The sequence below is a fragment of the Anopheles gambiae genome, chromosome 2, assembly GCF_943734735.2.
Source record: "Anopheles gambiae chromosome 2, idAnoGambNW_F1_1, whole genome shotgun sequence".
In the NCBI taxonomy this organism is placed as follows: Eukaryota; Metazoa; Arthropoda; class Insecta; order Diptera; family Culicidae; genus Anopheles; species Anopheles gambiae.
Genome location: NC_064601.1, coordinates 108,620,236 through 108,645,654, shown reverse-complemented (window position 1 = coordinate 108,645,654; position 25,419 = coordinate 108,620,236). Strand labels below are relative to the sequence as shown.

Genomic DNA, 25,419 nt, shown 5'->3' with positions numbered 1-25,419 from the left:
TATATACATTTTTCATCATTTTATTAAAAGCAAACCGCTTTGGTAAAATTTGTTTTGTTACGCTACCTGTTGCAAAAAAGGGATACTAGCACCACGTGTACTGCATGTTGTTTGCAAGTGTTGCATGCAAGCAGTGAAAAGCTTAGAAGTTCTCAGAAAAGCTCATGAAACGACAGGTTTCTAGAATAGGTTATTACAGAAAATACGAGCATTTGCAGGTAAACACATCCAAAGGCTTATTTTTCTGCAAGCCTAAATCGGCTTTCGATACTAAATTGGATGCCACGAAGCCGAATAAATCTGTCTTTTATACGGGAGACGATCGTTAAGAGGCTTGAACCTATAACGGATATGTTGTTGAGTCGTGCAAGTGGTCGACTATACTACGGGACGACCCGACATTTTGATGTGTATTCACCGTGTTTGTTAATTACCACAGAGATTGAATACCACATGTATTTCAGTTTGATTAATAAAAAAATCGAAGTTACCTCTCATGTTTGACAGTTCATATTCTTCAGTGATTATATATAAAAAAACGAAAACACAACGTAAAGAACTAACAACATGTTCTATTTATACAAACCTTTTCAGTAATTATTCGATAATGCTCTGTTTGTCGTGAGTGTTAAACCTGAACACTTTTCAGCGCTGTGTTTCCCTCGTGTTCCGATCCGCTAGTTATTTTATCCAAAACTCAATCCCTCGTTAATACATCGTACTATCACACCCATCCATGGAGAAACCTCCACACGACTGCGGAACAGCAGCTCAGCGGGGCTAATTTTCCTGCTCACTGCCCAGCCGATACCTGGCTGCCAAGGGAAAGGTCAAGCTGGGCATTAATTTTCCAATAACCCGTACACACCCTCATCCCACTCGGCCAAATCATTCTGCCAAGTTCACAGTGACACGGAGCGTAGTATCTGGCATGCAAAACAGTTTATCATGCACCGTTCGGAGACGTCGCTAGACGACGTTGCCTTCCCTTCGACTGCCTCCCCCAGGGCAGTTGACAGCCCAAGAGCGGCAACAATTCAGTGACCTGATTTTTATGCAAATCATCGATTGATAATTAATATGCAAACTTCCGATCCGGTGTGGGAGTACAGCGGTTGTAAATAAAAAAAATTGCAATAATAGAAGGTAGCATTAATTCGATTTTTCTTTCCTCTACAGCCCGATCTTGAAATGGAAGGATGGCCAAGCTTCTGGTTAAAACATGACTGTGTTTTTATTTTTTTATTTTTTATTTGATTCTCGCCTTCCTATCTGAACGCCGTCCGCTCGTCGGTACGATAAAGTAATAAATATATACAAAATGCTGGTACAGCATGGTCACCGAACACACACGGCACACCCTACCGCGGGCCGCCACTCTCTGGCCTGGCCTGGTGCGATCGATTATGATCGATGCCGACGAAGACGGGCTTTGAAGGGGTAAAGATAAAAGGGGTGGAGAGGGTTTTTCTTCTGCTTCTGTTGTTGCTAGTTGCTTGCTTGGTGCTTGGTTTACTCTGCGGCTGCAGGTTTGTAAAACGGGCAACAATATATATATATATATGTATATGGTACAATAAAATGGTATCGTTAATTAACATTACACTGTAAACTGGGGAGGGTCGTGCTTGTTTTCCTCTTCTACTGATATCCTGGTTCCTGCACTCTCTGTCTCTGGCACTCTACAACTAGTTACCGCGCTCTCAGTCGACAGTCGACGACGAAGTCCAGTGTCGCTGGCGCACCCGATCGAATACGATCGTACTCGATCTGCATCGGAATGTGCAAGCCCTTGCTGTGTCCACCTATCGCGGTCCTATGTTCCTGCCGTGGGTGTTGTGATATGTACAGATTTGTTTCTTCTTTGTATTACTGTTTGCAATTTGATACGTGTTCCGCCTTTTCCCGTTTCTGGTACTAGTACACTTTAAAAGTCACCAGGCTACTGGCGCTGAACCAGTTTTCGTTTCATTAGTTAACACCAATTAGCTAGCAAAAAAGACCTATGGCTAGTGACTTGCCTTTTGTATCTCTCTCTCTCTCTCCTCTCTCTCTCTGTTTCTCTTTCTCTCTCTCTTTCTCTCTCTACATCTCTATTTATCTGTCTCAAGCACCTTCAATTTGTTGCTAATCACTCGTTCATTTCTTCACTGGATGGACACATTGGAAATCTTAAGACCGGCACTACGACCCTACTCTTCGCTGGTTTTCCCCGCTGTACGCTACTGATGAAATCCAACCAGACAAGCAGTCTGTTGTCTGTTCTGCCTGCTGTACACACATGCCCGTTTGATGCTGCTCACCCGTTGAGATCAATTTCGGTGTTTGATGTTTTTTTCTTCTTCTTTTCGTAAACTCCTCTCTGTGTGTGACCATTTGTTTGTTCTGTTTAGTCCATCCGACACACACACACACACTTGGTGGCAGTTTCGCGATAGGGATTGTCTTGGAGTTATGCTGCGGCAGTTGCAACGAACTTTTTTGAATTGATTCCTCCCATTCTATTTCCAATTGCGATCGCTCCAATTTTCCCGGCTAACCTCAACGCATGGGACTAGCAGCGGCTGACAAGGTACGCTCCCAGCAAGAAACCCGCGAGGGCTGTTGTAATACTGACACTGGTGATCGTGGAAGCTCCATTACCGCTGTACCCGTCCGGATCCGGCTGATCGTCGGTGTCTGCTACGTTGTGGGAGTGAGGGGCGTTTGTGTTGGGAAAGGTGATGGAGAGAAAAAATCAGACGAAAAGAACAGATAACAAAAGATAACACACATCGGTTGGTTCATGAGATGCGACACTGACGATCACACATTTACGGCAAAGGTGCTCCACTACGGCGTGTGCATAGCGGCGCTCGCAACAGCCGTGTACGTGATCGGTCGTATGTAAAGTCATTGCAGTAGGTAGAAATAGGCAAAAACAGTGTTTGTAAGGAAATGATACACGGAAAAGTAAGCACAACTAGCACGGCGCGTGGTGTAAACGTGATGCGTAGCAAATGAAAGAAGGAAACAAAACAATATTAAGCGAATCGGTACTAACGCAACTGAAGTGCGATCACATCTCGATCGGATCTGTTTTTAGCTCTGGTTTGAGGAACGAAACATCCCTTTTCCGGTTGTTTGCGACTTTAAACGATCTTTGCGGTACGCCGGCACGCACAAGTTTGGCACATTTGGTAAGCCGCGGCTAGCAGGAGAATCTAAACCGATTCCCCAATTTGCAGGGGGATGAAACGGACGCGCTCTATGGACTGTATGTTTTGTGGGTATCATAATTTGCGCTTCTTGTTAACAACTATAAACAGGCGGGTTGGCGGTGTGTATCTGCTGATCGAACACATCTCTGCTTGTTAAGAGCACACGGACACACCAGACACACTGATGCTGTTCCAGTCGGATACATCATCTGGCTGGCATTCATCCTCATGCTGCGCGTGTACACGTGTGGGTAGAAAAGAGTGTGTCCGGAGTTGGTAGGACAGCACGGATAATAGTAGCGTTTGTTTGTTTGTTTGTTTTGGTTTTGGTTTGTTACAATTAATTGCAAGGCAAGAAAGAAAAAAAACAACAACATGTAAGAAAAAGAAAAGAAGAAACAAAATAAAACAAATCAGTGTTGGTAGTTTAATCAGGTGAGCTGTTGAACATGAGCATGTTGTGCGCTACGGATGCATTGCTAATCTCAATAAAACGATTCGTGCAGTACGGTGCAGGTGCAGAGCTAAGTTCTACTTTCGTGCAGCAGTTGCATTGTCGTGCCCTTTTTGTGCGACAATCGTGCAGGGATGTGTTTGGTGGCTTCCCGTGATCGTGTTCATGCGATGGATTGTTCGAGCTTTCTTTTGCCAAGCGTTTCAATCCTTTCTGAAGGGCGAAAGTCGTGTAATTATGAGATGCAGACTGTACACTACAAAGGTGCGGGAACTACGAAGTAGCGACTACTGATGCTCATCTTTCTATTGGTGCATCGAGCAAAATATCCCAAAGCATTCGAGTAGAGTGGAGGTTTTAGTAATTTCACATTCCAATCGGCCCAACTTCCAAACGCCCAACGACTATCAAAATTCGGAGAAAATGGATTTTGCTCGTTTTGACTACCATTTCCAAACAGAAAAGCACTATTGATCAGCCTCTATGAGCCATTATGACCAACTGAAACACCATTTAATGTGACGATTTTGTTAGTTCATGCATCATTGAACACCTCGCGTAACTATTTGGATTAGTAACGAAAGAAGAAACTCCCAGCTCCGGTTAAGTAAGACGGAAAGTGTTGAAAAGTAAACCTAATCATGCTTGCAAATCAACCCAAAAGTGCTTGTGTTTGTGTGTTTGTGTGTATGTCAATGTGTATCGTGCCACGCCACAGGTGTATCATTTTTTTACTGTGCTTTCTACCACTGCCTACCACTGGTGCGGGGCTACTACTACTACTACGCTAGGCGGTGAGTGGGTTTTCAGCAAACGTTTCAGGCATCATTTTTTTCAAAACTACTATCAAACTACTTCACTCTCGAGGTGCGTGAGTGCTGCTACGGTGCTATCAGTAGGCTATCACACAGGATTTGGATTTGGATACCTTCCACCCCGACGGGCAACGAATGCACCATCGGGTACGTACATAGTACGGTTGTTGTAACGATCGGAAATGGCAATGGGGTAGTTTGCAGTACCCCATTCACCTCCGGTCGATCAACGTGGCTTTTCGGTGAAACCGACCTGCTGTAGCTGTAACAGTTTGTGGAGGAGGGAGGATCAACACGACAAGTGTCCAGACACGGATGCAGCTGGGGTTTGCTATTGACTTGTGAACGGCACGGTACAAGAGTAGGTTGAGGTGGTTGTCGTGATGGGCAATGGAACATCTGGTTCTGGTTTAGTTTCCAAGAACTCGGGTTATTTGGATTAGTCACAAATGGCTTATCTTATACGTATTAGAGCGAAAAGAGATGCGCGATCAGGGAGTTCTGTTAGAATGGGGTTCGTTGTTAGATCACATAAAAGAGTCGCATTATACGCAAATTGAGGAGGTAACAGTACATTAACATCGTCCAACCGTTAGAAGGGGATCTGTGTTTTGCTGACGTCTGACGAAGCAGTTACGGTTATCGATGGATCGGGTTTTATTTGACATGCTCTGCTTGTCACCCTAGCCACGGAGGCACTGAGGAAACTGATCACCGGGATGAAAGCATTCAATATGAAAGATATGATAGCAAGTGTATTAGATACAGAGCAGTAAACACAAACCTTAGCGAGGAAGACTCTCTACGAAAGGCGCTACAAAACACAACAGAGCAAACAAGAGCAGGACAGAAGATAGCGGATAGTAGTAAGAGCGGGATGCAGTTGCTAGGAAAAAGGGGAGCCAGCGTCCGGCCCTACAGTATTACAGAGAGTTGCGACTGAACGGTTGATGCTCATCGATACCTACAAGATAATGGACAGAAAAGGCGTTAGACGAAGACGAAGGCGACACTACGGCGCGCGGGAGACAACTACTGGATCAATCCCCTGGATCAACCCGAGAACAATTTCACTACAACATACGGACACACGGCGACACATGTAGTGTATTATTGAGTAATAGCTTTACTACACCAGGCAAATGCCCTACCTGTTCCCCCCGATCCGAAAGCGGAGACATGTAAAACACAACCGTGACCCTGAGCACGGACGGAGCTGGCGAAGCTACTTTGCATTCTGCGCACAGTCCGATGACTTGCGAACGATTACAAACATACAAACACACACATACAAATGGAAGAACAAACGGGCGTATAAAGGATGAGACAGACTTGATCGGGTACGACGACCTTGCCGAGCTGTCAAAAATCTGACAGCCGTACGATCATGGTGACCTCGCTGTTTGGGGACTTGGGTTTGCCTTGTCAACGGGAGTAGAAGTTGGAAAAGGATAGGAAGAGCAGGAAGAAAGGGAGAGGTAGAGCGTACAGGTAGGTTTGGTCGGTTTCACTTACCGGCATCCTGAGCCAAATCGCCGATATCGTAGGGATGTTCGTCGGATTTTTGCAATCGTACATTACCTAGCGTGTTGAAGGTCGACGGTGTGTTCTTGCAGCCGTACCACCAGTGGGCCGTCGGGCGCGGGAACGGTGGGTCGGACTGGTCAACCTGCAAGGAAAGAAAGACGTGGATCGTGGTGACGATTGGAGTGTGATTAGCGATTCCACACGACGCACGCCCGGCATTGAATGGTTTTGGGGCCGGACCGAGCATACTAAACGCGGTAGTCGTTTACCGTGAACGTTCTATCGTTAAACCGATAGTACTTGTCGTCCTTGAAGAAGTAGGTGTACCCGTTGGTGTACTGTAGCGCGGCATCGACACTGTTCGGCACACCCTCCCAGTTCGAGATGGGCTTCGGGTAGGTCGACTTGACCGGTGGCCGCTTCAGCGGATCGAACCGCCAGAATTTGCTGCCCTTGTAGAAGTAGATCTTGCCGTTGCCGCCCCACACCATCGCGGCATCGAGATGGTCGGGCACGCCGGTGAAACCTTCGCTGATCTCCTTCGGGTAGTCGCCGTCGATCGTGCGGCCCTGGTACCGCCAGTACTTGGTGCCCTGGAAGAAGTAAGTCTTGCCATTTTTGTACGTAAACGCGGCATCGATGTTGCCTGCAAAGTGACGGAGAGGGGTGGGAAGAAGTTTGGTTAGAAGAATGCAAGAAGAATTGGGAAAAAGATGGGTCCTTTACCGGGCAGTCCTGGCCAACCATCGGAGATTTTCTTCGGATAGCCCTCGGCGACGGCGTTCTCCGTGAGCTTGTAGTACTTATCGCCCTTGAAGGCGTAGGTGCTACCGTCGGCAGTGTTGAATATGGCGTCGATCTTTGGTGAGGTGCACAGCTCCGAGTCCATCTCCGTGGGTGTCTTCGGTCGGGGCGTTCGGGTCGGGGTAGCACCGGCACCACCGCCTGGATTTCTCGTCTTCGTTCCGTACAGCGTTTGAATGCCCTGTTTGGAGAAGCAGTCCGAGTGTGAAAATAAAATTCCAACAAACTGGAAGATCCCTGTCCTGATTGCCCTACCTGAATATCGTCGGAATCTAACCGAAACACGGGATCATAACCACGGTAGAACGGTGCCATCAGAGCCGATCGTACGTCCGAGTGACTCAGACCCAGCGAGTGGCCAAACTCGTGCGCTGCCACCTGGAACAGATTCGTCCCGCGTGGCTTATCAATCGTCCACTGTTCGGCGTCGTCAAAGTGTGCATCACCACCGTACACGGGGAAGTACGCATGGGCCAGAGTGCCACCCGGTCCGTCAAACGGATCGCCATCACCGTGTTCGTTCTCCTCGAACCTAATGTCGATATGAACTGCGCCCGTTTTCTTCGGCGTAAAGCGCAAATCCGTGTACTCGCTCCACACGCCGAACGCTTTCGCGATCTCCTTATCCACCGCCGTCCGTTCCAGCCGCCTCGGGTACTTGGATATCCGGTAGGTAAGATCCTTCACCTTCCAGCGGCTGCCCTGCAGGGCGTAGCGCTTCGAGCGGGTATCGGACCCGAAGCCAACCTTATCCTTCACTCCACACCGGGGCAGCGACATGAGCTGCATCGTTTCGCCGTCCAGCTCGCCGGTAACATTCAGCCCGGCAAAGCTCTGGAACTCCATGATGGCTTTCTCCCAGGTGTCCTGGTCCAGCAGGTTCCCGCTCGTCGGGTTCCGATACTTCGGGCTTAGATAGCCAAACTGTGAGAGGTAGAGCTGTGACGAAGAGAGATTGAGATTGATCTGTTATTTGTGTCTGATTGTACACGATACGTTCATTGACGAGCGATAAACAAACGACCGACAGGAAATGCATGGCTACAACTCAGCAACACAACTGCCCAGCAGACGTTCATCTTAAAGACTAGTGTACGGGTTCTCCTCCCGTAGCTTCATCTCACCACGTACGTAGCAAGCCTCACGTGGTGTACTAGCGCTTTAACCCCACTCAAACAGGTCATTATTCTGGCAGCCGAGATTAGCGATTCCAGACAGGTGCCGCAAGCCAAGAATAGGTGGCTGTTTGCATGGGCAAAACATGAGCGCAGAAAATTACCCGAAAGCTTAACACTGCTGCACACGTTGCACCAACAACGTGTGGCTCTTCATTTGACGTCCGAAAGTCCGCTGCCACCGGCATGCATCGTGTGTATGTGTCTGGATGCACAATCTGATCGATCGTCAATTAATATTTATGACGACAGCATTCCGCGCACGAACTGTCCGATGCCGCCGCCTCGACACTGGCCGCGACGTCTCGCAAGAAGCCATTTTTCATAGCGCAAGGTGCAATATTTATTTGCGATCAACGCGTGCACCGAATCCTACATCTTACCGATCTTTAGAAGATCCTCCCAATCCGAAGGGCAAAGCGGTTTGTAGGTTCAGTCAGTTCATTCGAAAGGCATCGAATTTGCATCGAATCGCATACAATTTGTCAGCTGTCAGCTGATTCCCGGCGGGCGGGCTTTGGTGGGCGCTCTAATCGCGATAATGATTCCATTCTCATCATCATACCCTCACCCTCTTCAGTCTCCGATGGGGATGAGTTCCGAGCCTTAATTAGCCAATCTTGTAACTGAAGCGTGACACTACACACTTGCGCGCACAGAGCAGAGATGTAATTGGTTGTAATAACCCGCTGCCCGTTTTTGTGTGTGTGTTATTGTTGTTGTTTTGCTACTCTTCCTCGTTCCCTTTCGTTGCAAAATGAATCCAGAATTCTAAGGAGCACTCGAGGGTTGACGGGGGAGTCGCCGGGACGGAACATTCCAGCATGGACTTTGCCAGCAAACAACAAACAACCATGAATGGCGTCGTGCTGACGGTGCTGAGTGAGTGTCGCTCGTGTTTATTTTCGCATCCCATCTTTTTCAGCCTGCCTATTGGTGAGGGTGATGATGATAAGCACCTTTATTACGGGCTTAAAAGCCACGGTTGGAAGATTTATGAAATGAGGTGGTTTTGTTTTTTGTTTTAAATCACGTTCATCTTCTTGTTGGCGATCGCCAACAGCTGTGAGTAGCAAAATTGAAATTAAGTAACAAAACTGTATCACGGCATTCAATAACACTGTAGATTCCTTGCGGAGAATCCAATGTACTGTTTGGTGTTTAAATGTATGGTCACTGATAGGCCATGCATTCTTGATCAACGCTCCACTCGTGCTTGAAAGTTCAACGGAAATTCCGGAACATCAAACAAGACTGCTCTGAAATGCCATCTCAACAAAGCATCAAAACCATTTAACCTTTCGACCATTCTGCTATCACTTGTAGCTTCTGTTCGTTCCCATGCCTCTATTTCTGGCCTTCCCGTGGCGCAATGACTGCACAGTGGACGCTACTCTTCGGGGTGGAGCACTGCGTCTGTGAACGGTCAAGGATTTAGGGATTGGGTGACTACAGTGCCCAGATAAGCGGCTAAGGGGTCATCGTATCAGAGGCAACAGGAGTTTATTTTAAAAGGCCACGGAACGTTGTGAATAAATCAACGAGCAATTGAATCAAATGGTAATTAAGAAGCACCGTACGTTTGAACGAAATCGCCCTACGCCGTGTACACGTAAACTGCCGCGCCACCACGCTTAACACAGTGATGTAAGATGTTATCAGCGATTAGAAATTGGTAGCTGGCACGTGCCAGCGACTGCAGCAAGGTTGGCAGCCGAAGGGGTTTGCAATTTTCGTATCGATCGAGCAGTGAGTTTACTGAGCCGAGTTCCAGAAGTGAGAGGAAGTCATAAATAGTCGGACGCTCCTGTGGCGGCGCTATACATACATTAAGGCAGAGTCACGATCGAGAGCCGTGGGGATGTCGGCATTATTACGTTCCCACCCCCTCGGGAACCGAAATAGGTGGCGACGTAATGGACCGTCGGCCGTCGGCTAATATTTGACTCGTTCAGGCTGGATTGTGCTTACTGTCCCACACGGCTCAAATAACACACATTTTGAGGATATTGTTTATCGAAGGCACTGTTGAGGCATAAGGAATTGGAGCACACTGCAAACGACCTGGATTATCAAGTGCTTTCGAACCCGAAGCGTCCCGAAGCCTCACACAATCTACCAACAACCTTCAACAGCTTGTGATTGTGGGTTTACTGTGCCGAGCGGGATGCCGATGTCCGCTCGAGATTGATGATCTGTTTTTATTTTTGCATGCAAATTTAAATGACCTAAAAAGTAAAGTGGGACTGCATTTGCACGTGCAGTGCGCTTACATCGGAACATTACGGAAGCGTGCACAAAGAGCGAGCGATGGACGGAGCGAGCGGGAAGGATAGAGAACAAGCTGCATACTATCGCCGCAAGGGACGTGCGATATGCGCTCGTGCCTGATCCACGCGAAGATGCGCATGGTTGCCAGTAAGGGGGATAGGATGTGAGTAATAAGCGGATGCAGTGGGTGAGATAAGATATTTTCGTCACTTTTATGGTGGCACTCGTTGCGGTGGCATGGTGAAGCTTTAAATAGTAAACAAGCCAGCCAGTGCTATGCAAAGTAATTGTTGTCACGAGCTCGGACGCTGTCTTGCCGGGAGTAGTAAATACTGTTCTGCGTTGAGTCATGGGCTTTGTCGGTGGATCTTGTAACCCTACGGTAAGCCGCTTTATGATATCGGTTTTGAGGTATTTCGCACAAAGGGTCAAAAGACGATAGAACGATTGGAGCAAAATGTCGTCTGATCGGTAAGAAAATGCATGATAACTTATTTGTTTAATTGTCAACCAGCGCAGCGAGCAATGTAAAAGCCAACACTACCGGTCGGAACAGAATGCGAACGCCGACCAGTTCATTTGTAATCAATAAACACATCAACGCGGAAGGTTAATCGCGCATCTCAGGCGTGTCCGATTTGCGTCCGCACTTCCTATTGCTACCACTACTGCTGCTACTACTACTGCCAGCACTGGCAAGCCCGGAACTCCGCGCGGCAGTGGGGCAAGTTAATCGCGCACATACCATCCCGGGGGCACCGGGCCACATGCACAACCATTGAGAGGGAATGGTGAGAGTGTCTGTGAGGGCGCCACCCCGCGGTATCAGACGCGGGCTGCATGAATAGTAAATCAAAGCTCATCATTGTTGCGGGCCGGTGCGGAAGAACTGTAGACAGAACGAGAGAGAGAGAGAGAGACAGTGGATGCAAGCTAATGGGAGGGCGGGTTCGATGGCAATGAAAAATCATAAACCCACCGGTAAAGCCTCCCCCCCTATCCATTAAGGCAGAGTGTAGCTTCCCAAGTGGAGGTGGAAGGAGGTGGTGCGCATGATACGACACTGCCACCGTTGTTCGTTCGATCGATGTAAAGGAAGGAAGGGCGAATGGCTGTTGGTGTTCGTGGCGGTGGTGGTGGACTGTGCAAATAATGAACTGCCACAATGCCACCGAACAGGGCGGGGAGGGGATTGGAAGTTGGAACGGATTGAATGACCTATGCTGGCATGTGATTCTAGCGCACAGGCCAATCGTGGTCGCACTGAAACCGAATTGTGACACTTATTTCGGACACCGCGGCAGAAGGTGGAAGCTAGGAGGTTTGCTCGAGGCCGATTCGATTATTATGCTGCGAGCGATACAATGCACCCACGAGCATTGTGGCGCATGGGAATTTCGTTGGCCAGCGTGGAAAAACTGACTGGGCGGAAGGAGAGACGAGATCTTTGCGCCGTCCGGTTTAGGTAAGAAACGGCAGCTCCGACAAGAGCGACATCTATCACGGAAGATTTGGCAGGAAGAACCTCGAGCGTTTGGTGGCGATCGTTAGCCACGGGGAAGACATCGCGAGGTGTCACGAGAACTGGATGACGGCGGGGTGAGTTCATTCAACTCTCGCGGTGCAGCGTGAACCAGGTGGTGACTTAATGGCTGACCATCTCCTCCCCCATCGATTTTCACTGTCGCGCGACGGTCGCCGTTGTGTGTGTGACTAATAGGTTGATAGAGGGTGAAGAAGTGGCTGATGGCGCCACCGCACTAGACAGCCGGGTGAGGAAAACGGAATCAGATAATGTTCCCCAGGGGTTCATAGTGGTTGCTCCTGAATAGAATTAGAATACATTCTTCGTTCAGTTTTTGTTTGATTTAATGTCTTCAATAACAACATTCAAAAAAGCGCCCATTACCTTCCGCACTCATCAGGCAAGCGAAAGACGTATGTGTGTGACAAACACGCTGTTTTTTATGATTTATCTGTGTGTTTGTTCCTGGTTCGAAGCTTCGCTATCTTCCACCGGTACGTGTAATCTTTTTCATTCCATCGTTCACTCTCTCTCTCGCTCTCGCTCTCGCTCTCTCCTTCCTTCAAACCTCTAAGTCGATAATCACCGAAGATTGCTCACGATTAGGCTACACTCTTAGCGAAGCGAGAACCTCGTATAGAGAAAAAAAAGAACTACAACAGCGCATTCATCACTGGCAGCACCATGATGCATGTTCCAGGGGTAGTTAGATTATTATTTACAACCACCACTTGCACGAACTCGTCAACGATGTGGCAGTGTGAGTGAGTCAGTGTGTTTGGTGGCAGTGCTTTACAATTACAGGCAAATCGTACCCACAAACCGCGCATCAGAACCGGTGGGGTGGTTTTAACGGCGGTCAGCTTTGATTTTTCGCTATCGCATCAGGAAGCAAATGCGTCAAGATTTGGCGAGCTCGTGTCTGGCTGCAGTGTACGTGCCCCGGTGGCTTCGTGGATCGACAGCTTCTTGATCATCGTGGATAGAATGAACAATTCCTTTCGTGCTGCTGCTGCTGCTGCTGCTTATCGCCCGCACGCCCTGGCGAAACTGGGCCAACAGAGTTGCCTGCGTCAAAGAATGAACGGCGCAATGATTGACCACAACAACGCCATGCTGGAATGCTTTCCAAAACCTTGAAGATGGCCTCACGGCGAGTAGGAGTTTGACGCTGTATCTTCGATGAGGATTGCAACACACTCACACACCCTAGCTCGAGGGTGGATCCTTATCGGTTTGTTATCGATGACGAAAGTCGCCTCTAACCTTCAACTCGCAGCACTACACACATAGTGCCGGTTGGTTTCGATAGTGAAGGAGCTGGGCGCTGCAAGTGATTGTACCGTTGAGTAGGTTCGGTCTTTCGGGGACATTCCCGGTGCGCCGGCTTCCTGTGGATGAGTAACTTCCCTCCAATGGAGTGCCAGGAAATGACAAAAGGTTTAGCCGATTCCGCAGGCAATTTAGCACGCGCTTCGAGCTTGGATGACACTGTTGGGATCGGTGGAATGCACCAGCGTACGGATCAGTGCGGAAGAGAAGTCACATTGCAATCCGCAATTAATTGCATAACGCCAGCACTGACCTTTGTTGCAGTGCAGTGTGTGTTCCGCTTGCGTGTGTGCATTTAACCCGCGCTGACGACGGTGATTCGTTTGTATCACCTGCTTATGGGGCATTTAGCGAGATGCCCGGATCGGGTGACGGCTTTCGTGACAGCCAGCGGATGGGACGGGTGGGGTTTAGGGCAACAATTCATTAAGCGTTAATTGAATGGACGAGTTAAAGATCAAATCCATAAACGCTACGCTGAACTTTACTGGACTGGCAACAATGCAGGTCCGCTCGCGGGTTGTGTCTCTCTCGTTCGTAGAGCTCTTGACTCTATTTCTCTGTGGTGCAATATGATCGCTTACATGCACTTCCTAACAGATGGCCCTACAACCCGAGAAATAGTGTGCAGCGAGTCAAATAGTACCTTTATTCTACGAACGAGCTGCTGAATCATTTTGGTGTGATTTGTCATGGTCGAACCCCCGCGGGAGGTGTGTACGACGTGGGTTGATTAAACTTTCCCGAGAAGTCGCCAGATGTTGGTAGCCACATTTGTTAGGATTGATTCCGTATGGATTGACGATGAGTAATAGTGTGCTTTGTCTTTTGATCTTCAATTGATCGAACGTCGTTTGCTATTTACAATTGCTATACGGATCCGATCAACGATTTGTGCATTAAAACGAGCTAGAAGACTCATAACAATTGTTTCACAAAAAGAGCAAGAATATTGTTTGAAATTTTCAGATATTTTTAGGTGCTTTTAAAACGCTTCCTCACGTGTTGCCCAATTTACCGGGATGAGTATCACTTATGATCGGAATCGATTCCAAAACCGATTCAGAGTTCAATTGGTTCAAGATCGCAGCAAACAGGAACCGAAACACAAACAAACAAAACTGCTCTCCAAAAAAACTGCTGATTGAACCATCATCATCATCGCGGTAGAAGATGTACACTGTTTTTTTCTTCTTCTTCGTCTATTACTTCTGCTCCACGCGGTACGATTACTAACGCGTGCTTCCAGGAAAGTCCACTCGTCGTCCGGCCCCGGTGAAGGAGGCGATTAACGGTGCCGTTGCGGCGAAGTCACGGCGTACCGTCGAAGAAGTTATCTTGCGAACGAAACGCAAGCGCACCAAGCCGGTTTCGGAGCGTGACTCATCGGAGAAGCCTCTCGCCGTGCGGGAGCGTTTCATGACGTCACAGCTACACTAAAGCGCTGTTTGCGAGTTTTGGAGGGTGGCAGTTGATTGGACCATACATATTTTTTCAATCTTAGCATTATTAAGTTTCGACGAGGTGTGCTGTGTGTGTTTGTGTGTGTGTTATTTTTGGCTTTTTCTGATAATTCATGTTAGTTGAGGCGCAATAATAAGCCTGCTGAAGGAATGTCGATTCACTTTTTAACGTCAATGGAGCTCTGCAGCCGAACCGACCGACCACGTGGCTTGTTTCCTTTACATGTTACTGTGTTCGATCGAAAATGTCCGATTTACATACTGGGAAACGGAAGGTGTGTGCTGGCTTGGACAAAAACACCAAAGTCACAGCGAGACGCCACACCGTACTTCGTGGGAAGGTGGACGAATGGAACATAAACATATCCTGGGCCCCAAAAGTCACGCAACGTCGGGTAGCATTTTTAACGGGGCAACGTAGGGACACAAAAACGTAACAGTAACATTAACCGACGGGTCGATATGAGGACGTGTTCTTGAAAGGGCTGGACACTGGACGTCACGTGGACGGTGAGGATTTTGATTAACAAAAACAAAGCTAGCAAGAAGAAAGAAAGGAATATAATTAACGGTAAAGGCACTTTTAACCCCCGAAAAAACACACAAACACACACACACACAAAAACGATCCGTTTGAGGTGGGTGCGTTGACCTAGGGCTGAATCCCTGGCCGTGTTCCTGGTCGCGACGGGAAGTAAAAAGCAAAAAAGGGGAAAGCAAAGGGTGAGAACTATAGCGAAGCAATGCGAGGTGAACAGTCATTCGTAGGGCGGTGACATTCAGTAGGCTCCCGCCCTGACCAAAGCTCGGAAAATCGATGCAAGGTGCGATTCGAAAACGTAAAGTTCAACCGGAACTCGTTCGGAGGTTCGCCGAGTACAGTCCGTGTTCTCAGACAGTGGAGGCAGTAGAAATTGCCGGTGCTAATTTATGACTCGTTCGTGCCATTCCTAAGATGGTTGCTTTTTTTGCTAGCGAATCCGATTTATTCCTAGATCGCTACTGCTGTCCAGCTGTAGCTAGACTTAGCGCGGGAGGATTATTTTTAAAAACGAAACTCTGAAAAGGTTAATTTAGGCTCCGTCTGGGTTTGTAGCGAGAACGTGCGAGCTTCTTTCTATTTTGAAAACGTGCTAAAATGGCTGAATTTAACGTCTGTCGCCCGTTTGGAAGAAAGCTCTCCATGTGACCTACAGAGCTGTACTACAGGCTGGCTAGTTATCCTTGAGAAAGGTTCATCATAGTAGGCCATCGGGTGTAGTACAAGGTTTCGTGAGGATGGTAACATGCGCCCCCTAGCGGGTTACTAAGAAGTTGCTTCATAATAACTCAAACCTTAAAGCATGTGGAATGTGGAATTTCGCCGGGCACGTTTAGCTCAACGTAAAGCTATTTTAGAAACAATGCATAGAGCCTTAAAAATAGTTTACTGTGGGTACAATCTTCGGTGCCGTTTGCTGCGAAAGAATCCAATTCAACTTCAAAAACGGCAACTCAGCCAGAGAAAGTGTTGGGCCGAATGTGCGGCAGGCGGAACCTAAACCTTGCGTCCATCTTCCCCCAAACGGTGGAAGGACATGTCGCGTTCTGGAAAGACCTCCCTTGGCACGCGACTGGCACTGCATACAGGCGAGGTCTCACGGCAAATGTCCTTTTCCATAAACTGGCAGCAGTGATTTGCCGTGAGGACACCCGAGCAGAAAAGATTTACCGCCCCCCGTGCGTCGTATGCGGCGCTGTGCAATGAGAGTATAATTTCTGCACACATTACCTGGGAAGCTGAGCCTTCGAACCGATCCCCGGACCCAGACCGTCCACCGGGGCTGTACGTGACATAAATTATTAGAAAAAAGTGGACAAATTGCAGCAAGATTTATGGCCGACGTGGCGAACTTAAATGAGCCGAGCCTGCGATGGCCATCGGGTAACCTTAGGGTCGATTTAGTTCGCCGGGCTTGTCAGGTTTGCAAGTAAGCAGTCGTTACTGGGCTCCAGTATGTTCTTGGAAAAGGTTTTATTGCTTTGCAACGATATGATAATGATGATATTTATATTTTTTTGATGTTGCTGCATAACCGGCCCCGTTCTAAGAAATGGTAAGCATTTAATATTCTAGCCACATTAAGCGTGAGTCAAGACTACATAGTTTAGTGTTGTTTGATAGCTGGCATGAGCTTGTGGTTGGGCTCACATTTAAAGCGAAACTCTTCTATCATAAAGCATTGATAATGAAATCAACAGAACCATTCATCGAAAGAATACAAATGTCACTTGTGGCAATGGCAAACGCCACTTCTTTGGAGGAGAATTGAAAAGCAAAGAAAGCAATGAACCCTAAGTGACTAATACCATTTCTCCTAGGAGTGTGAATCATTTACTCGCGATGAGTTTGATGCAGCTCAACACATAATGGTAAAGATCTATTAATTCACACGCACCACCGAATGTCTAATGATCTAATTTGATGTCAATATTCATTCAACCGACAGGTATCGATGGCATCAACACCCACTCTGTACACACAGGTGAACAAACGATTGGAGTTAAGCTAACAACACTCTGACACTAACCCGACAGCCAACTGTACCAACGATCACGCTCACGAAAAAAGGAACAATTCAAATGGGGAGCTTTTTGTACAAAAAAGCCCCAAAACAAAGCCACCAGCTGGACAAATGTTCGTGCCGGAGGACATTAAAAATAGATTACACGGCTGAACGGCTGTTGGCTGAAACATCCCAGCTATGATGCGCGTATGAGAAGCGGTCGCAACAAGAGCAAAAAAAGCATTATTCCACACCCGTCCAGTCATCATCTAGCGCTGGCAACTCATTTACACTTCCGATCGAGCCGTTTTTGCAAAGCTCTAGCAAACCCCTGGCGATAACAAACTAGTTTTGCAAGCGGACACCGGTGACAGTACGCATGCTGGCCCCAACCCTTGACCTTGTGGCGATGCCTTTCGCGCAGCCGATCACCGCTTTGGCCCGCTGGTGACGGTCAACTGACAGCTAGATTAGGAGTTGCAGTTGTTGCCCAGCGTGTGCCTACGCAAAGTTGCACCCGGGACAGTGCGTTAGGCATTCGCGTTGATGTGGAAGATAACCCTCTCCCGGGAAGGTGCACTTTCCAGACAGATTGCTCCAGCGTCGGGTGAGTGGGCCATTTGGGTGAAGGAATTTAAATGAGAGCTCCCTGCGGTTATTCAACGTTTGAATTGAGCTTAATTAAAACGAACTCGGTGCGTTCTTGCGCCGTCTTGCGGCGGTTGGTGCAGATTGAGATCGTTAGCATTCGTTAGCCAGCTTCCAAGCCCGAATAATCTGCTTCCCAAAAAATTCGAGACGACATTTTCACCTACTTTCATCCTGCCTCAATGGGTGACTTACCTCAGCCTGTGGTGTGGTCGAGACGGGCGATGCAGTGCCGGCTGCACATGCACCCACCAGCACGATCGCCAGCGCCCGTATCCAGTGTGCGTGATTGCGTAGCATCGTGGCGTCGTTCCGTTGCCGTGGGTAGTGGTGGTAGAGTGCGGGGGCAGCTGTTTGTGGCGGGTTCGCGCACTTGCGCTCGTCGAGCGCTAATTGCAATATGGTTGTAATCTCGATCTCGAGCGCTAACGGGGGAGGCTCCGCTTTAGTCCAACATCTAGATTCTGTAACGATAAGATGGCGCGAGTGTGAGTGAGTGGACAGGAGTGTGTGGATCAGAAACCCTTTTCGTTTGCGTGCGACCGTGAAGTGCAGCGTGCGTGAAGGTGGATGAAATTGGGTGGAAATCCCACCCAATGACTGCCGCGCTGTGACAATGTAATTAGAAGGAAATGCAGCAAAACGAAGTCTCTAGTTCGAACGAAAACATTGATCGTCGGACAAATTTTCGCCAACAAATGTCAAACACTACATTGTAGATCGAACTGTGGGTAGGGACGACAAACGACTGGGCAAATATATTACACCACGCAAGGTAAACCTCGTTCCTCGGCCGCTTGTTCGTTCGGGGATAGAATGTTCTCCCCAACTTGTTCACCCTCATCGAACACTCCGCCGCGTCCGTGTGGTAAAAATTGGAATATTTTAGCTGCACAATCATCACACGCCGGTGTCCAGCACACGTACAGTGAAGGCCACAAGCATTACACAAACACACACACTGGGAAGGCAATTTAAACGGGAGCAGTCATCGTCAACTCTAATTGCCTCCAACCATGACCGCCGATGATGTTCGTTGGGGTTTTTTTTCTGTTTTTGTGCTGACGCTCCCGAGAAGAAAAATAACCTCCCTCGTTTTCATACAAATTCCTCTAAATGTCGGGAAATTGTAGGGAAAATTGTACGGAAAATTTCCGATCCCGATTAAACGCTTCCGCTGCTGCGACTACTGCTGGACCATTTCGTGCAGTTGCAGGCTGATGGAGTGTGTGTGCGCGCGCGGACAGAAACAAAACATCCCGCCAAACGGGCTGTTGTTTTGTTTGGATTAGATCAGCGATGCACTATCAGCAGCCAGGTACAACCTCCACACGGGCACGAGAGGCCAACCATGTGAGACCAACCGCTCCGTTCTCTCCCCGCGATCCGCGGGGTGGTCAAGGTTTCTCTTCCGCTCTTGTACCACCACCACCACCGGGCGGAAGTTGACATCGACATTCATTCGGTTGACTGCAGCCGATCAGATAAAAGAAAAAAGCTAAACCCGATCATCGCGGTCACTGCACAGGTTGTGTTGTGGATGGTCTGGATTTTTTCGAGGTAACCAAACGTGCTCCCCAAATAACGGTTAACCTTCTCCAATTGGGGAGATTAGTTACCGGAGCGAGTATGGTTGTGATACGGGTTTTATTTTTGCCTTTTCAACTCCACTTACACTGCACTCACACACTCACTCTGAAGGGGCAGTCGGTTGGCTATCTTATCAGCTACGCCAGCTCGGGAATGTGTGAGGCTTGCGAAATTGGAACCGCCTCACCTACACGAAACACGGGACAGGTATGCCCGCTATCTAATCTATTCTAAGGTCTGGTCTGGTGGGTTAGTATCGCAACTATGCAAACAGTTGCCCCTTTGGCTGAGTGGCAATAGAGCATGGGGACGACATCCATTTGTAAAGGTGTGCCCCGAACTGTTTTGATGAAACATAAGCTACAAGTTTATTAAAATAGGGAATTCAGCAGTTCTGCTGATTCTGAGGAATGGTTTCCATTTACCATAAGCACTTCATGACTGCGTACCGCGCAGTTTGTATGCAGATCAGAACTGGTGTGTGTGTGTGTTGTGACCAAGACCATAAGCGTGATGGATGGTGAAAGACCCTTTCGAACCACTCACGGCGCGTCAACGACCAGACGCTGGCCACCTCTCCCAAAACCGGAGTGCGGAAAAAGAAAACAAAATCTCACCATAAGGTAATGAGCTGATTTGCATAACGCACTGCCGGTGGAGTGGGGACTCCCTTTTTTATTGGAGTGTGGACAGTGGATATCTCATCGATCGTATGCAAAGTAATGTCGAGACAAAGACACGACGCGCGGCACAATTAGCCGCTTGAAGCAACAGTACAAAACACAGCGAGAATGGCCTCCACTTGTCACTTTAGCCTGTGTGCAAACAGTTGCAGTACAGGGCTGGTTTTTTTTGCTGTTTTGCGCTACCATCGGAAGATGATCCATCGCCTGAGCGCACACAAAGTGCACAGCACGGCGAGTCGGGATGGAATAAATTAGTGCGCCGATTGGGTGTGTAAAAATTATCTTCACGTCCGCGCACGCTCTCGCACCCGTTCCTCTTGAGTCTTGAGGTCGGCTCCAAGCCGGCTTGACGTCACGTGTGGCGGTGGTGCGATGGCGATTTGCGAAGCCTTAGACTCTGTAAGGGCATGCCAGGAAGCGTGAAGGACGTTCGGCAGGTCGGTGAGTCGGTGAGTTGACCACCTTTCAATTTGTGCGTAAGAGCAACGGAGAGTTGCGTTTAGAATTTACGATTACTTGCGCCAAAAGGTGTGTAAAGCTGTGAAAGAAGGTAACGCAGCAGAGCATCGTCCTGCCCGCCCGAGACTGACCATGATAAGCACCCGGGCCGATAGCGCTTTCATAAAAGGCACACTCGGAAAAGGATCAAGTTTTCCAGTCACGGCCAGCACGCTCCGTTGTCGTGAACCATATTTAGCGTATCATTAGCAAAAAACAAACAGTATGCCAATCGAGATTCGTGGTCGGCGCAATTCGGTTCAAGGAAGTGAGGAGTGAGCGTTTCTTCAGTGATCGCGGGCGCGGGTCTAACGCACCTCAAGGGCACCGTAGGGCACACACACTCGATGGAGTGAATATTCAAATCATCCCATCACCCAGGTGGAATACTAAACGAAGCACACAGTGGGACAGTGGATGGGAACAGAAAAGAAACAACAAACGGCGGGACAAGCCTGCGTGAGATGAGCTGCTTGATTCTGGACACAGGAGAGGGTAGTGGGGATGGATAACGAGTAAATGAGATTACTCATGCAAAAGGTAAAAGCGCGGCCCGCGGGCACGTCGATCGAGCTTGCGATCTTGCGTGAGCGGAAACATCGCACCGCTCCGGGGCTAGAATCACACGCTCCGTCACGTTTTGCGCTCGATAAGTCGCACCGGACAAAGGCATGCAAAGCAGATCGTCGCTCTCTATTACCAACTGGTGCAAAGTGTCTATTACTGGTGCAAAATCGATGAGAATCGGTGTACGATGTACGGTGTGGCGAGTAGCCAAAAATAGTAAACGCTCACACGATCGATTAAAGACGGGAACAAGCTGGACAATTCCCCTTTTTTACACGGTGTGCTTCCTTCCTTTACGCTCAGATGAATGGTTTGGCGTCGTTTAATGGGATTAACGAACGCAGGTTTGTTTACGCATTTTCGCACCTGCAGCGTGTTAGTAGATTGTACTCGTTTTCTGTTATTATCGCTCCACCCGTTGGTCCACGTTCCCACGAAGTCCCACGAGCGTTGGCGAGAGAATGCATCAAAACAAATCAACCTACACAGCTGGCGGGGGAAATGCATTCTCACTTCGAGGTTGTGTATTTTTGTTTTGTTTGTTGCTTTTGTTTAAAAAAAAACGTAAAAATGCTCTCAGGTGAATGTCGATAACCGGGAAAGTTTGTTTGGTGCATCGTGCGAGTTAAGGTATCGGTCACAAGAGCAGACAGGGGAATGCTTCCGTGTTTGATGACGTTTTGTTTTCCCTTTTTCACCCTTTTACTCTATATTCAAATATGTTTGGGCTGCTCGCTATAGTAACCGAGGGGGGGAATATTTTGGTAGTTTTTTTACGCGAGGGTTGTTTGGGTAGCATTTATCTGCAGATACACTGCTTGGCTGCTGTTGTTTCACATTGATTTTCTTATGTTCTGATTCTTTTATTCATTGAAAAGTTTTGCTGGAATTGGTCGTCCTGCATTAAGGAGAGAAAAAAAAGTCTCTGTAGACTGTATTGTCTCAAGTCTTCGTGTCTGATAAGCGAGCAACGCTCAGGCACATATTATCTCACCGCGATTGTTTGAATAGAACTGCCTAATGAGGTTATCATGGTGAAGGTGCAGTACAGATTGCAGATTGCGGTCACTTCACCAAGCTATCTCGGTGTAGCCAGTACCAATCCGTAAAACAAGGGTTTGTGTGTATGTTTTGCGAGGTTGCTAAGCATAAAAATGTCTCACTACGAGCCTCGCTACGAGAGCCGGACTTCCGTAACACTCAAGAAAGCGTCGCGAAATATCAAATTTCATGTCGAATCGATTTTTCGGCGCTGTTTTGAAAGCTTCCCGCAGGCATCAACTGCACCACTGTTCTGGCTATTGGCAATGACAGTGGCTTTTACACGTAACAGAGCAAAACGCTTCGCAACACACCCTTTAACTCTCTCTCTCCGTTTGTATTGCTTTCCCGTGTATTCCCCCGAACGCACCCAAATGCGTCCCATTTTTGTGCCGGGTGACAATTTGTCGCCACGCATGAACGATTCCACCAGGCGGCTGACGGGGACCAGACTTGACAGATCGCGATCGCCACCGCCAGCGCCGATGGTGCAATGCCGCAACGCAACGAATTCACGCGCCAAACGCTTTACGGACAAACCGCTGTGAAATACAGTGGCAAGATTTGCCAACTTTGTGCCGATTTGTCCTCCCGCCTGTTCCGGTTCCAGTTGATCACACACACACACACTGTTCGGGGGCAGTTTGGTGCAATGCTTGCTTGCTTGCTTTTGCTCTCTACTTCATTTCATCTCAATCACCCTGCCTGGATCTTGTAGCACTGCATTTTGGTGACTCGAAAAGATAACCCTCGGTAAACACTCACACTACAAGACACGTGCTCTGGAGGATTTCTTTCACTCGAAGCGACGAACTCGCCCGTTCGTCGATGGAGCAGCCCGGTGTACGGTGTGAGTCACTTGCTTTCAGCAGCAATCGAAACAGCGATATCACTGGCACTGGCAGCACTGGCCAGTCCGACACTGTCGAATGACGGATTCACTACCTTCCTTCAACTTATCACACATACACACACACACACGCGCTCAGTAGCACCAGCTTTGATGTGTCGAAAATTCGAACCCCAGGAAGCGAACAACGATTTAAGAGAAAAGAACAACCGAATCACTATCAGACAGTAGTAGTAAGCACCTGGTTTCTTAGCTCCACCGAAACGGTATGGTCCCGTGACTTGCCGTGTTTGTGTGCAAAGCCTCGGTTTTGGCGTTTCCAGCGTGTCCTCGCAGTGCGGACTGAGGGAAAAGGATGGTGCAAAACAATCAGGTGAACGAGACTAACCAAAAAAACGGACAGCAAACACTCGCGACGCACGACGACTACTGGAACGGCACGGCACTCACCATCTATTGAAGCTCGATAACGTTGAGCGCAACATATTTATAAAAGAAATCTCTCGCTGAAGCGCGGTCCGGCACGGTGAGCACGTGAGATTCGTGAGCCGAGAGAACTGCCGAGGCTCGTGAGACTGAGAGATGGGCAGGTGGGTGGTGCACTTTGGGCCGGTCCGAACCGAATCGACGGCCATAAATGAATTGGGTGGAAGTAATTTAACGGTGAATTGTTGTAAATGTGTTAAATTTTTGTTTGAAATTGAAGTTAATTTTGAAACGTTTGTCATAAAGCGTGATTCAACATTGAGGATGAATGATTTCGGTTCAAAATTCTAGAAAGGCTAGAAGAAATGTCTTACAAAGAGTAGTTACAGGAATACGTAATAGCATTTAAAATACACGTCAAGTGCTGCTCAAGAGAAGCAAACAATAAGGAAAACATTGTGGTACAATTAATAGCAACATGAAAGGTAAGCTTTGATTAAACTCGAATTGTTTTGAAATATTCAGTCAGGGAAAAAAGATAATACAAATAAACACATTAAAACATAACATGAAGATGGGTTTTACTTTTAAAAGTTAAAATCATTTTCTAGATTATTAAAAAGGATTTGAGATCATTTTTCTAATATTTAGCATAACGTCCCTACGTGGACAAGCCGGTCTGTACAGGATGATTCGAGGCTTTTTCAGTACTGTGTAGCAAATAGTCTGTCCTTGCTATAAGGAATCGGTCAATTCTAGGGTTGTACCCTAGATGGGTAGCATGTTGTTAAGTTGTGTGTGCTGACACTAATTTAACAGATTAAGACAATTTTAATTATATTATTTTTTCACAAAAAAGGAACAATTCTGTTCAAAGCAAATATATTTAAAAATTGATGCAATCTCCCAATAAAAACGCCACTGTTTTAAAGAATACGTAAAATACTATCCATTTACAACTTTGTAATACAAATGACATCGCCGTTTCTCAGCTTTGGTAGAAAACTTTTTTTATGTTTAAAAAAAGAACAGTGCATTCACCCTGAATGCCCATAAAAAGGCAAATAATTCATAGAAAAGCAACTCTTGGGCGAAGTAATTCATTTCAAATTAACTGGTTAATAGATTGCAAACATATTTTTGCCACGCTCCGCCCCATAGTTTGACATCAAAGCGAACTGCAATCTTTTGTGTTTTGTTCGTGTGAGAGTAGCGAGAGCGGAGAGTCTTCCCGTGCCTTTGTTTATCTCGCCTAACCGCACACAACATACAACGTTGCTCCAATGTACAACCCCTTCAAAAAAAAACCCCCCGTTGCGATGCAAAGCCACAGCTCCCAACCACAATGAGAGTCTGATGGGTGAGCTCCCATAGTTGGTGAGATTTCTCATCTCACTCAGTGCCGATCTGGCGGGGTGGGTTGCACATTTCGTGATCATGATCTTGGAGTTGACACATCGGTGACGTCATAAACTCCAGCCCAAACTACCGAACGGATGGTTTATACCGGCAGCCGGGGGCAAGAATTGAGAAATGGCGAAAATTCAAGTGCAGGGAATAACCCGAACCAGAGTGATGCATAGGTGACAGGTGATAAGGCAGCGTGTGACAATAGTTGCTTGCGATCGCGTGAGCTATTCGGTATGCAAATCAATAAAGACAAGACGGAGCAATGCCCTTTAAAGCAGCTCCCGTTTCTAGTGTTTGTTTGTTGTTAAAATGTAGTCATAAAATTGATACCGCGGTCCATGCAACGAATGAGCCCTTGTCTCTAAGCTACAGCGGCTCTATTGTGCGATGAAGCCAAACGGCTAGAAAGTGAAGATCGACAAACAAACAAAGACTCATAAATCATCCATTTGCGATCGCACAGGTGATCTCGGTTGCCAACGCAGCCAATGTGGTGCATCTTTTTGTTTTCCGCACGAGAGCGAGATGCACCGGATGCGAGGCTGCATTCTTTTCCCGTAAATCACTATGCACTGAAGGACTGATTGTTCC

At 47.7% G+C, this 25,419-nt stretch overlaps 1 protein-coding gene across 12 annotated transcripts; it reads right to left on the bottom strand.

The window, feature by feature from the left end:
• Positions 1 to 1,209: 1,209 nt before the first annotated feature.
• On the bottom strand, positions 1,210 to 23,542 carry LOC1270173 (matrix metalloproteinase-14). Of its 12 annotated transcripts, XM_061641702.1 has the most exons (8): positions 22,908 to 23,471; positions 17,956 to 18,224; positions 7,056 to 7,739; positions 6,723 to 6,981; positions 6,266 to 6,642; positions 5,985 to 6,138; positions 5,254 to 5,433; positions 1,210 to 3,431 (listed from the first exon to the last, which is right to left on the bottom strand). In XM_061641702.1, exons 2-7 carry the CDS (start codon positions 18,058 to 18,060, stop codon positions 5,393 to 5,395), a joined length of 1,620 nt encoding a protein of 539 aa, XP_061497686.1. In that variant the 5' UTR covers positions 18,061 to 18,224; positions 22,908 to 23,471; the 3' UTR covers positions 1,210 to 3,431; positions 5,254 to 5,392. The 12 variants fall into 12 exon arrangements, with proteins under 12 accessions (XP_061497686.1, XP_308849.4, XP_061497685.1 ...); XM_308849.4 differs by lacking the exon at positions 5,254 to 5,433 and having other exon boundaries at positions 1,210 to 2,682; positions 23,381 to 23,542; XM_061641701.1 differs by lacking the exon at positions 5,254 to 5,433 and having other exon boundaries at positions 1,210 to 2,679; positions 6,051 to 6,138; positions 23,381 to 23,511.
• Between the last annotated feature and the right edge of the window lie 1,877 nt (positions 23,543 to 25,419).

Bases quoted from the DNA above. Each gene is read 5' to 3' on its own strand.
- LOC1270173 (XM_308849.4), bottom strand. From the start codon at position 18,060: ATGCTACGCAATCACGCACACTGGATACGGGCGCTGGCGATCGTGCTG. The intron at 6,982-7,055 runs GTAGGGCAATCA...TTCTCCAAACAG, and splicing joins TAGATTCCGACGATATTCAG to GGCATTCAAACGCTGTACGG. The intron at 6,643-6,722 runs GTAAAGGACCCA...GTCACTTTGCAG, and splicing joins TGGTTGGCCAGGACTGCCCG to GCAACATCGATGCCGCGTTT.